We start from the raw sequence: 16,515 nt of genomic DNA, 5'->3' as shown, positions 1-16,515 counted from the left end.
GATTTACCATTTATCATGAGAGATGACAAACAAATGAAGTCTCCTCTGAGTCTGAGCGTAGTTGTATTAGCATTTTGCTAGTACCAGGCAGTATACAAAAACAGCCATCATGTGTGACACCTCCAACACCCACAGGTAGCTGTTTTAGGGGCACATCCTGGTTGTGGTGAAACAGGTTTAACTCAGCCAGCCTCTTGTACCTGCTCAATGATATCAGGTTATCATCTCAGTAACTCCAAGGTTGGACTGTCTTGTTCCTATTGCTGACTGGACTGACTGCTCCACCATCCATAAACAGAAGGCATAAAGGTGATTACAAACATAAGAAAGTAGTTTTACATATTGTCTTGCAGTCTTTCCATATAGTCCCTAAGTTCCTTGGAATCGCCAAGATTCATATCTTGGCATACCCATTTAATATTATCATCACTGTCAAACAGAATTGAATTAGTGTAGGGGCCTCCATCCTCCGGCAGTATTGTTGTGTATGAAGTGAACTTTACTCGCTTCTGCTTTGGCCCAGAAGGATTTATAGGTTCACTTTTAACTTCTTTTTCACAAAGGTACTCAGAAGACCTGAGGATATGATTATGAAGAGTCTTCTGAGAACTCCCATTAAGGAGAAAGTTGCTTTCTTCAAACTGCATTCCTCTGTCAATCATGGTAGTGCACTCCTCTGACGGGAGCGAAATGTCAACTGGGTTTTCCAGCAGTTCAACCTCATTTCCAAGCCAGACCCAATCATGGGAATGGGGGATGTTGCCTTGCTCACTGACAGCAAACCTTTTATGCCTGTACTTCCAAGCAAATGCCACACAGTTAATCAAAAACACCAAGATTGCCAAGCAGAAAACACACAGCAGGGCATACATGCCAATCTCCAAGTCTGTTAATCCTCTTGAAGTCAATGTGAGATCGCTGGGGTTGTTTTCTCCTGGTATTTCTACTTGCGTAGGGAAACCCATGAAGGCAGTTGGGTTACTTTGGAGCTGGCCATCCTCCAGGGACTCCGGATCAATAGGGGATATGAAAGTTGTGCTTTTGTTTGCATTGTCCTCGTGACTGGACATGTCCTCATAGTTTTTAGACCATTCTTGTGCTGTCCTCTCTTGTTCTGCAGGTTTCTCTATAGAATTGCTTGCATGGCTTTTAAAATCTCTATCCACATCATCAATGTCATTAGCACTTCCTTTTTGGTCAGAATCTTTTTGACCAAATTTCACTTTGACACTTCCTTTCCCAACAGCCAGAATGCTCTTCCGCTTAGTCTTCTGACATGGCTCACTGATGACCATTTCAATTTTAATCAGCGGTCCTTGCCCATCCCCTTCCGCCGCTACCACAGGCCATTTGGACTGAAGGTTTTGGTGTGCAGACACTACCATCTCATCCAGTGAAGTGATGGTGATCGAGAAGTCCTTGGAGTCATAGATATCTAATGGCGTCACTGACCCATCACTGAACAAAATCCAAGCACTGACTATGGCTTCCTGGGGGGGAGAGAGGATGAGAAAAAATAATGTATGAAAGGTAAGAGAGCACATACCAGACACTCAGTTGTTCAAGTCTGTCTGATACTGGCAAAATAAATATACAGTTTAACTTTGGTTTATTTTGATTTTTTAAAAAAAGAAAATCAAAATGTCTACTCCGCTTATTTTCTTCTTGCAGGTTTGTGTTCTCTAGCCCACTTAGGCATTTATCTTTCCCATCTTCAGGAACTATCAAAGACATAGTCATCTAAATTTAATAAAAGATGCTGCGAAAAAAGATTTGACAATTTTTTTTTCAGTCTGAAGTGAGAAGCCTCTTTTCAATGCCAGGGCCTTATGGTAAAAATAATCATATTTCCAAAGTCCTGGTTAATTAATTTTATAAAGGACCTACAATGGGGAATTTGTGTAATACTGCGGTTCTAATGCCATATTTAATACAACGTGCAGAGCTGTTATGTGTGGGAATGGTGATCCCATTCAGCCCATTGAAACAAACTAGGTTAAGAACACATCTCAATGCAATATTTTAAATTTTCTGTCATGCTTTCAAAAATACAAGATTATGTGAAATATACAAAAGTGATTGTAGTCTTTTCTGGGGACTATAGAAACACTCACAAAACTGCCATTTTGAAGGATGCTTTGACCAAAACAATTTGTTTTCTTAGTCCAAATTGCTAGTGCTAAAAGGATAGTTACACTTTCTCTAATGATACAGAGTCTTGATTCTATAATAAATACAATTTAAAAAATATGTAATTTATTCTGTAGTCTCACTGAAAGCTATTTAATTCCTCAGATTATACAGTTCAAAGCAAGCACAAACACATCAGATTTCAGCAATGCAGATCATGAAAACTTCTGTACATGCAGCCAAAAGTCCTTTTGGCTGAACTGGCTCTGTGAGACTATGAAGGCATGGGTTTTCTACCTCTGCTTACATAGCTAAGCTGTATTTTCCAATAGAAAAAGTGTCTTGAGTGGCACATATGTGCTTTCTACAGCATTATGCATGTGCAGACATGTCTGTCACTTTCCCTGTGCTGTGCAGGTCTCCAGACCAGTTCTGAAGAGTTTAATGGTCACTCTGTATGGGTGTTTGCACCTGTAGGACTTAGTCCGTAAGATGAACAGCCTTTACTATGTGAAGTTACCGCGTTCGACAAAGTCATACGCTATATCAGCTGTCTAAAATTTACAGTAAGTAGCTTTTCCCTAGCTTCTGACAAAGCACAGTAAACAAATAAATTAATTCTATATACTATTTCGGATCATACCTGTTTCGGAGTATGAAGGATATCATATGCAGAGATGGTAGAAACAATAGCTCTCTTATTTCCTTTGCTGATTTGTAAGGAGAGGGACAAGCCTGAAACTAGTTGTACTCCTAGATCTGTAATGGTTACGCGGTCATCTAGAACTATCACTGTCTTCTCTGCCAAGATGGAATCGGAAAGAGGTGACAGAACCTTGAAAGAGAAAGCAAACGCTTTGCATGAAACAGCAACCAACTGTGTTGTAAAGCGAGATTAGACTCTAATCGGCATAACGCTTCGGATTAATCTTGGGTTTGTCACATCCATGTATAAACTATAATTGACGTTTCCCCCAAGACATTACACTTATTTGCTGCTAAATTACTTTATTTACAAAAATAATTTAATAAAACAACCAATCACTTCAAAATTGCAGCTTCATCTCAACAACGGAGTATAGCGTGGTGTTGTGTGGGCTGTAAAACCTCCTATGAATGCAGTATAGCACAAGACATAGTGTAAGACATTGATTAACGCTGAAACTCAATCAGGGACTAAGTAGGTGTACAAAGCCTGGCTGATAGGAACTTGGCCTGATGCCTTTATAGGGACAGAGGATCTGAACGAAATGAAAGTGAGATTTGTGAAAGGACTTTGAAAATCTGGGTGCCTGTCTGCATTTTTCAATGCCAAAATAGTCCTACCAGTTTGCTCTAAGACTTTGTTTCTAACATGCTCAGAAGCAGACAGTCATTTTTCTAGTGATGCCAGAAACAGCTGGTTCAAGGCCAAAATATTTGAGGTGCGATTTGTGTGAACTAACATGAGAATTCTGCAGGGTAGCTACCTGCATCAGAGCTAGCTGCCTTCTGCGCTTTTGTAGTCACCAGAGTGAGAGAGACATTTTAAGGGCAGAAATCCCTTGACCTCTTTGTGATGTTTGTTTTAGGCTGAAAGGAGTTGAGCCCTAAAAGTACTTATTTCTTTGTGTTGACTACAAAGGAAACTTAGTGTGACTGGACCATTACAGACGTTTGCAGTTAGTAAGAGCCCCCATGCTTGTATTCCTTTATTTTGATTAAGAAATATTCATGAAGTTAGACAGAGAAACAGGTGATGAACACGAGCACTCTGAAAGTTTTCTGAAGATTATTTTTGTGTCCCTTTTTTGTGTTTCCTTTTGTGAACATAAAGGGACTAATTTTTCAAAGATGTTTAAGCATATAAAGAAGCATGTAGATATTTGGTAAAATTTCCTAACAATTAGGTTCATAAGGTCCCACTTAAATTAAAAGAAACTGGTTGTGTGCATCACGTAACCTGTTTCACTGCTCAGAAAAATCTCACTGTATTGCTAGTCACATTAACATGGATAAATCCCATCAGAAGTTTCGCCTAAAGGTATTTTATGGAAGTGACAAATAGCAAAAAAGGTAAACCCATTCAAACTTCTGTTTATGTTTAACATGTAAATTTTTTCAGCTTCTTTTTTTCTGAGAGCAATTAATTTTATAAGCTAACTAGCTATTGTATGTGTGCATGCAGAACTCTCTCTACGGAAGCTGCAGATACATCTTAGGCTGTACCTGGACTGTGGTGATGCCATGCTCACGACCAACCAGAACTCGGCCATCTTGAAGCTTAGCGATCTTGGGTTCTTCTACCTTCATGAAATCAGTCACAAGGTCAGTGATGTCAAACTGCCACTCGGAGCCTAGCATATAGGTCAAGTGGCCTCCAAACTCAGAGGATTCAGCTACAAACTGTGTGAGGACTCGCACCATGGCATGCTGATACTGGAGGGTACAACCTCTTCCTTTTTTCTCATCATCCTCTTCGTCCTCACTGTCACGGGTAGGCCTGTAAACAGATCCAGGCTTGTTATCTGCATTCCCATGATCTCCCTACAACACTGCAGAGCTTCAGTTGCATGGCATTTTCAATTAGATTAATGTTATCATCGTTTGCTGCTATGCGAGACATAGGAAACCAGATTTTGGATGTGTAGGTTACTAAATCTGGGTGAGATGCTTGTACAGCTTTTTCATGCTGTACCATTTAAAAGCTACTGTCACTTCTGTTAGTGAATTCTTGGTTTGAGGGGGACCTCCCAGCAACTTGAAAACATGCCTGCCATTGCTGAGATTTCAGTGGAACCACCGCTTGTTTGCCATGTCTCCAAGCGGCAGTCAAATCTTGCAGAGGGCTAAGGAAAGCAGTGTGAAATGTTTATGAGAGGGTAGTTCTGGAACAAACCCCTGTAGCAGCTCAGCAGGGATAGGAGAAGATGTTTTAACATCCTTTCCTCCACCTTTGCCCATAACAATTTTACTACTTTGCTCATCTCTTCACAACTGCTGTAACACATTTGGGACTCCCTGCTTAGGTAATGCCACCTCACCTTATCCCACATCTCTGTCTCACAGGTTCATTTAAGCCTTCTGCATTTGAGAAATATACCATGATTTCACCTTAAACCTCATATAGTTCATGGAAGTGTCTGGTATATTTAGGCATGTAATGACCATGTGGGGCTTCCAAAAAAACAAATTAGGCACTTAAGTTACCACTCAGGACATCGGTTACACCATGCCAGAGTGGTGAGACTGCCACTCACCCCATAGAAACAACGGCAGCATTAGATGCACTTTCTTTAACATTTTCTAACTGTCTATCCCCATTGCAAAATACAACCCACGGCAATGTAACAGCCTTCCATAAACCTTACATAAGGCATTGCAGTGATTTGTACATGATAGCAGTGCTGTCACACCTCACAGAATTTTGTCTGGTTTAAAACCCAGTTTCCCATCAATTCTTTTTGTTTTTGTTTTTGCTGCTGTTTATTCCTTGGGACAAACACATGGATTTTCTTATCTCTTTCAAGTCAGATATTAAGCACTAGGTGGTCACACTTTTATTCATTATGCCCCTATGCTGTGGAATTCATTGCTCAGAAATAATTTGCCTTCCTCCTTTACTTATTTATTGAGCCTGAAGCCACCTCTATAGCAAGGGTGGGAAATACAGGGTAAGCCTCTTATTTTTCACAGTATTTTAGGAAGTAGTTTTGTGTTTACTGTGTTTCTTTATCTTCTCCTTTGAAATACAAGCTATGAAAAACTATTATAAAATGGAATTGCTTTTGTTATAAATTGTTTTATGCCAAAGTTGGCAAACAGTAAGCTGAAAATGTATCTAAGAAAAGCCTTTGTGCTCTTCAAAATGATAGAAAGTCCTGGTGTTACAGAATCTAATACACTGGAAATACATTTTCAGTGCATCACTTGTTAGATGAATATATATATTTGGCCTCAAGTAAATGGTATTTGGTACTGCCTTTTTGGTTTTGTGTGTGTAAAACAACAGTGTCCATCATGAATTGCTGCATGAAACATCATTGAATAATCACTGAACCGTTAAGGAAAAAACAGGATCCTAGAATAGGATTTACATTACACAAAGAAATTAGTCTTACAGAATAGGACTAGCTGGGTATTTCAGGGAAACTTTCAATTGTTCTTGCCTTCCCAACACAAGTGTCAATCTGGACTATGAGCTGAAGCCAGCCGGTCAGCAAAATGGTCACAAGGAAAGTACTAGAAGGGGGATATTTATAGAGCTTACGTGGCCCATGCCTATTTAGATTGGTTTTGGGGTTATAATGCTATAAAGGAGTTTATGAACTCCTTAACATTCCCCCTTCCAATTTATTCCTGTATTCTGACCCTCCTCAGCTCATCTAAACCATAACCCAGCTCTGAATACTCTCAGACTTTGGGAAAACCAGATTTAGCTCTGAGATTTTGGGATTTGGCCCTTTTCTAGTAATACAGACAGTAGCATTAGTACCTGTGCAGAATTGGAGAAAAACACACGGAAGCTATCCAGGTAAGAAGTACTTATGGGATTTTGGGGAAAAGAGCCACAGAGCCAGTGGGAACCAGTTTTGTTATGGGAAAAGAGACACAGAATCAGTGTTCTGTGGCTTGAAGAAAAAAGTTCACATGTTCAACATTCACGCTGACTCAATTTTTTTTACACAACTCTGTTTTCTGTTTCAGTTACATAACCAGATGTTTTACTTGGACCCAACGTGTTACTGTTATTCATATTTATTTCTGTGCTTATTTATTTCTACTTTCACTGTTTAAAACTTTAGACTACTGGATTGTTCAAGAGGAAATATATTCAAAACAACTTTGAGGGAAAGAAATTTTCAGCCCCAGTCTCATCCAGCTCATAAATGTGAGTTGTGAATGACCAGAGCTGAGGAGTGGCGCATAAGAGCACAGAGGGAGCGCTCCTGCCCTTATTGCCAGGCTCAAGACTGTATGGGCAGCCAGTACTACCAAGCACGGAAAGGTGATTCAAGTCCGACTCTTTTGGTGTCTCTAACAAACAAAGGTAAGGGCCTCATTTCCTTACAGAAACATTTATAGGTGTTTGTATCTGTATACTTCTCCTTAGAAATACATGGTTGCTATTGCATGCAAATGTGGAACATCAGAAAAGCATCCCTAAACCATGGAATGGGCAAGGCACTTTCTTATGTCAGTGCAAAGTAAAAAGAGAGGTGTTTTGAGTTTTCAATACAAGCTTTGTAAGTTTGCTTTACCAGGTACCAAGTAAAGTTCATTCTTTTTTTAAACAAATGATAGCCATTTCCACTTCAAAGCCACAAATCCACAATTCAGTTAGGAAGTCAGAGCATTTCAGTGTTTTGTCTCCATGGGCACAACAAAATGTTTGAGATCCGCTGAATTGCATAGTTCCCTTTAGACTCTTAAACTTCTTGTTACAGTGTTTTCAGTAGGTTTAAAATCCTTCATTAAGCAGTGAGCTCATTTTCTTTTTAAGACATGTCTTCATGAATGTAAGCTATTGCTGCATATTGTGCTTTTTTTCCCCTTGGTCATCTCCAAGGTTAGCTCTGAGTATCTCCCAGAATCCTTCTTATCCTATTTCTTGCTGCCTGGCAAACTTACTTGGAAGATTTTTTGCTTTTCTGGAGTGAACCAAGGTTGCCAGAATTACATTTAATTTACATTTCACACAGAGAAAGCCTCTGCCAGAGAGCTGAGTTAAAACAGCAGCCCTGTTACCAGGGTGCCTGCTAGCACTGATCTAATCAGTGATCTGTCAACTCTATATTATAGACACTGTCTGTGAGCAGTTTAAGTATGTCTCTTTTAATTTGCACTGCTCTCAAACCAGGTATCATGTTCTTGGGCCAGATGCTAATTTTCTATTAAAAAAACTCTAAAGAAATCAGTTTTGCTGGTTTTGAATTTGAAATACTCATTAAAGAAAGTCATGTATTTAAAAAACATTTGCAACACCCCTATTTTGGCTACAAAATACAAGCCACTAGAAGTTGATTTAGTGGAAGCTACAGAAATAAGTTGTACATAGCTCCACTCACAGTTCAAGAAGAAATGTAATTTGTTACCTTTACAGATCTTGAAAATACAGTCTACCTATTAACAAAAATCTCTATGGCCTTATCTCTATAGGACATTAAAGTTGATTAACTAAAGCAGTGAATTTACAGTGTGTTCAAGCTTTGTGCAGATGTTATTCAAAAATTGAATGGTTTGAATCCAGTTTCACTTAATTTGCCTTAAAGTATGGCTTTATTTCTGAGTGGCAGCACTCACACAGGGGTTTAACTAAAGCAGTTTATTTTTTCTTGCATTTAACTTAGGCTAACTTCCCTGCTTTTGTCTCTGGTATGAGATAAGAACCAAAGTAGAGCTACCACCTAATTAACCATTCGTTCAACAGAGTGCCATTCATAAGCAATACCACGTTTGGCTTAACTCTGTTTTGTAGGTTTCAAAGGTTTATGCTACTCAGGAGATTTGCAGTCACCATGACTTAGCAATGGCTTTATCAGCTATTGTTCAGTAAGGCCGGATGCTGCTAAAAGTCCAGTAAACTATGTGCCTGATACTGAAGCATATGCTGAAGTCATACTGTGTGATGTCTGCCTCCCTGGGAGCCTCATAAAAACAATGTGCTTTCCCAGTTGCAAACATTTACTTAAATTCAATTTCCAGCTTGTCCTGTGAGACTTTAGCCATGCAATTCCTATTAAAGCAAGTTGAAGCCACTCATCCCATGTAAATGTATGTGCATAGAGCTAGTGCAGGAACTTCAGGAAGAAGGTAAATATTTTGCACATGCATGAGGAATCAAAATAAATGTTCTTGTTAGACTAGCAGAGTCTGTCTGGACCTCTTCTACACTCTAATATTTGACTTTAATTTAAATATACACCTTTTGTTTGCTGAGATTGCGGGCTTTTTTGCAGCCTGTTGCAGGAGAGGAGTTTCTGTTAGCCCATGCTATTTCAAGGACCGCGTACCATGCATTACTCATGAGTTGATCCATGGAGCTGACTTTCATCTGGAAAGGGAAGCTCTTCATATCTGCAGGAGCACACACCATAGATCAGGTTCTCCTCTGGATAATAATAAAGGTTTGCCATATATTTGCAGATTGATCTGGTAAATTGTATTACTGCTCTTATGTAGGAGAGACTTTTTTTTCCCACTTTCTGCCATAAAAGCAGCCTGGTTTTTCTTTGTTCCTCTAGAAGGTTCCTGCTCTTACAGCAGTTCAGACCAGGTGAAAACTGACACAGTTCAAACTGAGACAAGTGGCATTTGTGAAATTTTCGTAAAGATCGCGTCTCTTTCATTGCTTTGTGGAAATTATGCAAGAAGCTAGGTAAGCAAACATGTCTGTAATCACATGTATTTTACAATTACAAACATGACAGGGTTTATAGGGAGAAGCAATACGTTTTATTAGATCAACAAACATCATTGGGAAGAACAGATGTAATTTGGGGCATATAAACACTTTTTCAGGTCTGAAATAGAAGCAGCTGTATTCAGATGAAGAACAGCCATGCTGAGGCAGTAGTTTCACAAGCGTTTCTTTTGTCGACAGCACCAATAAAAACACTTAAAAGATTATTGTAAACTCAGTTATATTTTGCCATCTGGCTCAGCCCCTCAGACAACTGAACCAGCACAGCCACACTGAACATGTGGGAATGAGGCAGCGGGGGAGCCAGAGGGGAGGAAGGAATGTTTGGACGTTGCTGAAGTGTCTTTGCACAATCCCTACAAGAAATGCTCAAAAGTTTTACCTTCTGTGTGTTGATGAATTACTTTATAGCAATGTTTAGTTCTTGCCAAGAAGACAGGGGAGTGGTGTGAAGATACCAATCCTAGTGAACAGGAGGAGAGTAGAAAATTGTTTTGTCTGTGGTGAAGTGAGGAATGAAGAAGACACACTACAATCCTTCCATGACTAAACCTGAGGACAGTGATATAGTTTCAGTTGACCTGTGGGCCATGTGCGACTGAATCTCAATTTAAGCCTGCCTAAGCCTGTTGGCAGGGACTTTCGAAAGAATCCACGAGTTAGATGCCCTCTTCTTTTCAAATTAGTTTCCTTTAAGGACAGGTATCAAAAACCTCATGCAAATTGCAGATACTGGCTCTTACATGAAAATGAAGTTGAAGTAATACAATGCTATGGCTACCACACCTGCTGGGAAATGCTTGGCTTTTGTCTTTTCTTTCAAACCTGTTCTCAGATAGCACACAAGACAACCTTCTCACTCTCCAGCAGTAGCACTCTATTATACATACCGGGCGGGCACTGTGAAGAATTACAGGCTGAACTATTGTTCAAAATAATCGAATGTGGCCGCCTGGCTGTGTCGCTGAATGAGGATTCAGGAAACCAACCTGCAGCTCCTGACTGTAGTCCAAATGTCTTGTGAGCTTCAGGTCACCATTTAAAAACTCATCATAAAAACTCCCCCATGTTTAGGATATTGGGAAATACGTAGTTATGAAGGAGATAGAGGTATAAGCAGATTAAAAATTAAAGAGAAAAACAGGAAAAAAAAACAAAACACCGAGAGGAAAAGCCACTAAATCTCAGGTAAAACCCATCCCAATCTAAAAATAAAGGAAATGTAAAAACCTTCTGTACAAAGTAAATGTCAGAGTGAGCACAACTAATGCTAGTCCTAGACTGCCTATTGATTTCAAGTACCCCTCCAAAGTTAAAAAAAAATCCACATGAATGTTCTGTAAAACAAGAGATAATTTATTTCTAGTTAAAACCTTTCCAGTTCACACAGACATGGACTGCTGACACACATGTCATAAACTACCAGCTGCAGTTCTGGGGAATGATACAGTGTCCATACTTTCTCTTCCACCCTTCACGGAAAGGGCTTGCTGAAGATGTGCCAGCAGCTCAGATGCAATCTGAGCAGCGGCAAACTTGCACCGCTTGCCAGCTTGCAAACAGAGCAGACTCTCAGACCATTATCTTTATTTCAGCTAGCCAAATAAATCAGAACTAGACACCAGGGGGTAAATTTCCAGCACTGTGTGTAATGGGTTTAAAGTCAGAATGTCCACGACCGTTACCCACAGTTGAATGTCTAACTCACTGAGCTTGCTGCTGAAAGTTTACTCCTATAATAAACATCAACAGCCTAATCCTGCAGCCATTTGCTCAGCAAAATCCCCACTGTTTTTTCTAGGAGCTGTGCCTAAGTGAGTATTACGGCACTAGGCACGTTACAGGCAGATGAAGTTAAGTGAGGTGAACTTTAAGCAGCCGGCATACGTTCATTCCTCACCTAGAACATCTCTTCCTGCCACAAATGGCAACTTTGCCTCTATCACTGAAGCAAAGACACAAATTTCTCTTGTGCCAGAGCCTCATCACCTCTTCTGTTATAGCCAGAAAAAATGTCCACATAGCCAAGAGGTAAGTCAGTCCTCTTCTCTGGAGCTCATTATCTAAGTATCCTGTAAATTGTGTCCTATTACCCTTAGTTTTATGCCCTCATAAATTGTTAGATAATTCTACTCCACTGCTGTCTGTTTGGGCTCTTTAAGGCTCTTCAATAGCTGAGATGTTCTCCTGGGCAAATCCAGTGCTTTAGCTAGAACTGCCACAGTGTTTAGCACTACAGTTACTGCTGCCAGAAATGCTTTTTCACTGTATTATAAATTTGAGCTGGTGTCATGCCTTGTTCTCCAGTATTTTTCAACTTAGCCTGAAATTCTCCAATATAGCAGTGTTCCTGGAAGTTCTTAATCTTGAAAATTGGCCAAATGATGGTTATTCTAGAATGGGTATTTTCAGTAGGGAATGGTGGGAACAGAGCTGAAAATCCCCACACCCCCTCTTTTTTTTCCCCATCCACATTTGTCCTGGTAGAATCCGTTCATCACAACATAGTCTTCAATAGGAATGTAAGTGTTTTTTGCCTAATTCAGCTCTGCGAAGTAATGCTTCAGCCAGGTCTGCTGTACAGTGCATCTGTACAGAGACTGAACAATCATCCAAAGTCATAGAATCATAGAATGGTTTGGGTTGGAAGGGACCTCTAAAGATCATCTAGTTCCAACCCCCCTGCCAGTGCCCAGTGACCTGACACCCTCCTTGGCCCTATTTTAGTTAGCACTGTAGACAGAAACTTAAGCACTGGCAATGCTGAATATCACACACACCATATTACATACAGGATGGGAGAGTTCCAGGTCCTTTTCCTCAGATTTGCACATCAGAGCATATGATACAATTTCCTGAGATTGTGTGGAATTAATTCTCCAGGCAAAGCCATTGACTTTTAGACTAGATAGATCAGGATAAAATGTAGCCTACTGATACTATTGTTGGATGTTTTAATGAAGGCTAAGACAGACTGTAAAGCTAATTTTAAACAGGAGAGTTTCGATTCTGAGAAATACTCTCAAAATTTGTTGTGTTCTAAAATCAGAGGCCCCGGGCACATATCTAGACTGTGCCAATGCTGTAAGCATACCTTTTATTGGAGGTGACGGGTATCCTCCAGCCTTTGATCTGGCTAAGCTCTGTATCAGAGATCTCTATCTGCAGCGGGAGCCTTGGAACCCAGACCGTCACTTCTAATTGGGTGGTAAAATGCTGATAAGTGAAGTTAACAATAGTATCCACTTTGCTTTTCATTTCCTTGCCATTAACGAAGATGGAGTCACATCTGTCAGAAACCTTAAAAAAAAAAAAAAAAAAAAAAGATTCATTAGGAAATGAATAAAAGTTCCTGAGGAAGCATGAGGAATGATACATCAGTCCAAAGACAACACTGATAATGTGAGTCATGCATATTGCATTTTCAGTTTTCTAATTAGTAGCAAACAGTGATAAATGGACCCCAGGGAAACAGTTCTGCTTTCTTCAATGGATACTACTCAAACTACAAAAATAATTTAATGATGTTATATAACCTATGTGAATCTTTTATACTAGGCAAATTAAACTCTTCATCAATCAAATTCCATGTGCATCAAAGTTTATGTTTACAACTTGCTTAAAGAACCTGGAAAAAATGGGGCCATATGTTAGTAAGAAAAAGACTGACTCAGAACCATAAAACAGAATCCTTTCCTTTTTCCTTGAGCACTGTAATGCTGAAAGACAAAGATCCCCTTATGGCTCATGAGCAGAAGTGCAGCAGAAGCATTAATTTTTAGAACTTCTCGGTAATTGTTTTAGCAAAATGTATTCATAGTTGTTTTGTGTCATTATATGAAATTACTCCCAAAACTAGCACATGGGCTCTCTACTACAGCTCATCTACCCTCTTGGTCTCAGGGATCCTTTGGCACAAAATCAAGGTCCTGAGCACAGATCCTCTTCATATAAAGAACATGACGTAGCAGTGCATTTGACCTGCATCCTGGACAGACAGAACTCTTTCTTCATGAGGTACACTTTAAAAAAAATATTTATGAGTGTGTGTGTACTTTTAGATTATCTATACACACATATTTAGATTAATGTATAACATGTTTACATATATGTATATATACGTACATGTACTTGTATCTCTATACAGGTTTACATTCGGCTTTGAAGCAAGAAGGAGGTGATAGTCTCCAACAGAGTCCATGTACTGTGGTTTTGATCTTTTAAAACCATGGCTTATGAGATGTAGCTGTGTTACTGAAATGGACTTTGTTCTCTTGTCAGGACTGTTCTGTGTCATGTTGTATGAGGCACTGGGACTCACATCTGAAGGGATTCTGGCTAAGCCAGTGATTAAGTTATGGTTTACTGGAGTTACTGAGATAACTCATGTAGCCTTCAGTGGGGAATATGCTGAAACACAGGTTGGTTTTGCTCTGCAAACGTACCTCAAATGTTTTCTGATATTAACAGGAATTAGGGGTTACTGAGCCAAGAAAAATTACAGAAAATGTGTAGCAGTCTTGTCTTTTTTCCTCAAAGGAAGTCCTCACATATAACTTTGAAATTACGTTTGTCCTACTTTAAATCTCAGAATAAAATGGTTTTTCTCTTGAGCTCTAATGTGGTATAGTGCTGTTAGATGGTCAGTACCTGAATGCTACTATCATATGGAGCACATTTAAATAACAAAATTTTGCCTAAATGGCTCTCATAATGCTTTTAAGATTTATAGGCAACATGCCTAAGAATCAGCTACTTCAGATGCAAAAGAATACAGGCAACCTTTATGCAGGTCATTCAGATCAAGTTTTATTTCCAGAATTGTTGTGATGACGTTGAAAGCATGGCAACTCTCTAGGCCAAGCATGGAAGGAGAAACATTTGGGAAACATAGTGCCAGTTGATCTGTTGGTATATATCCACTGAACGTCGATCGCACCAAATGACTGTTTCACACTTGGTGAGACCACACAGCCAAACTTTTCAGATTGTCCCTTTTATAACATCCCTGTACAACTATCGTCATTCTCTTGTACTGCTTATTATTAGGTAATAGCTTCGCTAAAAGTATTGTCCAGTGCCTTGAGATTCTTCTTAGAAAAGCTCACTGTCTGATGTTTTTCTCTCCATATGCAATACCCATATATAAAGTAAAAGAGCTGCACTTCCACGTTTGCCATTTTCAAGTCAGCTTCTCAGATCCTAATCAATGTACTGAAACTACAATCAATTGCTTTTTTACAAAGGGACTAAGCCAGGTTTGTAAGGAATGGGGCAAAGGAAACTAAGACACTCTTCTGGCGAGAATACTGCTTCCACATAAATGCTTAATGAGTACAAGAATTAAAAAAAAACAACCAAACAAACTCTAGCTATCTGATAAAGAGCTTAAAATGGACTCCATGCTCAGGAGTACCACAAATGAGATGGAGCATACTCAGAATCTTTGTTTCCCCCTCCTAATGTGTCACAAGTGTCTCTGGAAAGTTTAAGTACATTAAGCAAGTCCATTAATTGAATGAGCAGTTGAGATTCTAAATCATAAAGCCTACATCTAGGGAGTTTTGTGAGAATTAATACAAGGCAGAAATAATTAAGAAAACTCAAAGAGGGAGGGATAAACATCAAGACCGGATCAGGGGAATAACTAATATCTGACATGACAGCGGCTAATATTTTAGATTCTCTTCTTGCTGCTTAAAATGCTCTTGTCTTCTTGTCAGCAGGCAAGAAAGGTGCTAAATTAGGGAACTGAAAGATGGTCTTTAATTGTAGCTGTAAAAATATCAGGCTAGGCTTACAAATTTCATAGATTATATGTCTAGACAGAGCCATTCAGTCATTTATGTACTGACCAAGAGGCAAGTATAAATCAGTATATATAACTATACTATAGAAGTTCACCCAGTGGCCTTCTGAGGAGTTCATGTTTCACTTAAGTGTATCTTCCAGAAAATAATCCAGCCTTGACAAAAAAACTTGAAGACAAATACTGTTCTTGTTTCAGGTCTCTCTCTCTGGAATTTGGGTTTACTCTATTAGGTACAAGCAAACCAAAAAATTTAAAGGAAAATTAAGTTTGTGCAAATAAGGGTGAAAACCACAGCAGTCAGCTGAATCCCGTGATGAAGTATGTGAAACCATGACCACTCTCAACCATTCAGGCTAGACTAAAGCTCACCTGAGGAAGCCTCTGTTTCACTCACATGCATTTAATTACTGCCATGTTTCATTCACTACCCCTTACAGCAGCTGCTACTTGAAAGTAGATGTGGTTCAGCTGAAGGAAATGGGAACCTTGCACACGTACAGAAAATGCCCAGCACTCCTGTTTCACTTAGGATCTACTACAGACCCAGGACAAAGAATTAATTTAATCCAGGTCTCAGATGAGAGCTGTCATTTCATGCTAAAACAGCACTCTGACACTCCTCCAAAGCGAAGAGGGAATGAGAAACACACGTTGAGCTTTGGGGACTTGGTGCCAGCTGTATTCTCTGGCCAATGGCCTACAGCAAATGTTCCCCTTCGCTTTCTCCCCTTTTAAGTCTCCTCCATACTTTTCTAGTCACCTCTGCCAGAAGTTGCTCATGATGCTGCTGGAAGGGGAACTCGTATGACCTGCTGCTGGAGTTTGGGGAGTGCATGCCTGTGTACATCGGAAAGCGCTCAGGTTCGCCGTGGGGCAAGCTCTGACGCAGTGGGGCAACACAAGCAGAGCTACATTAGCAGGTGACTTAACACACAGATTTCTTTTGAGCTGCAGGTTCTGAGGGAACAAAGAGGAAAAATGCTGTTAAATCTCCCCCCGGCAAACACTACGCAGTGAGAGGACACGGCAAAAACTTAGAATGCCACCCTCTCATCTAAAATGCATAAGAGCAAGCCTGTTTAAAACAGTCTGTCACCATCCATCGTCAACTGCCTGACAAAATCAGAAAGTGCTATTTGAGATAGTTTGCAACCAAGAGGGCAGGCTGGCA

General features: G+C 39.7%; 1 protein-coding gene across 1 annotated transcript in view; it reads right to left on the bottom strand.

Annotated features, from left to right (window-relative positions):
* Positions 1 to 335: 335 nt before the first annotated feature.
* TMEM132B (transmembrane protein 132B) overlaps positions 336 to 16,515 on the bottom strand; it is a 42,392-nt gene continuing 26,212 nt past the window's right edge. Inside the window, exons 2-5 of the mRNA XM_009701570.1 lie at positions 12,627 to 12,832; positions 4,339 to 4,612; positions 2,774 to 2,965; positions 336 to 1,490 (exon numbers count right to left, since the gene is read on the bottom strand). Of these exons, the coding sequence (XP_009699872.1) occupies positions 336 to 1,490; positions 2,774 to 2,965; positions 4,339 to 4,612; positions 12,627 to 12,790 (1,785 nt within the window). The 5' untranslated portion in view covers positions 12,791 to 12,832. The remainder of the gene's footprint in view (positions 1,491 to 2,773; positions 2,966 to 4,338; positions 4,613 to 12,626; positions 12,833 to 16,515) is intronic.

Source organism: Cariama cristata, unplaced genomic scaffold (assembly GCF_000690535.1).
Source record: "Cariama cristata isolate BGI_N322 unplaced genomic scaffold, ASM69053v1 scaffold6636, whole genome shotgun sequence".
Lineage (NCBI taxonomy): Eukaryota > Metazoa > Chordata > Aves > Cariamiformes > Cariamidae > Cariama > Cariama cristata.
This window is presented reverse-complemented; position numbering and strand designations above follow the sequence as displayed.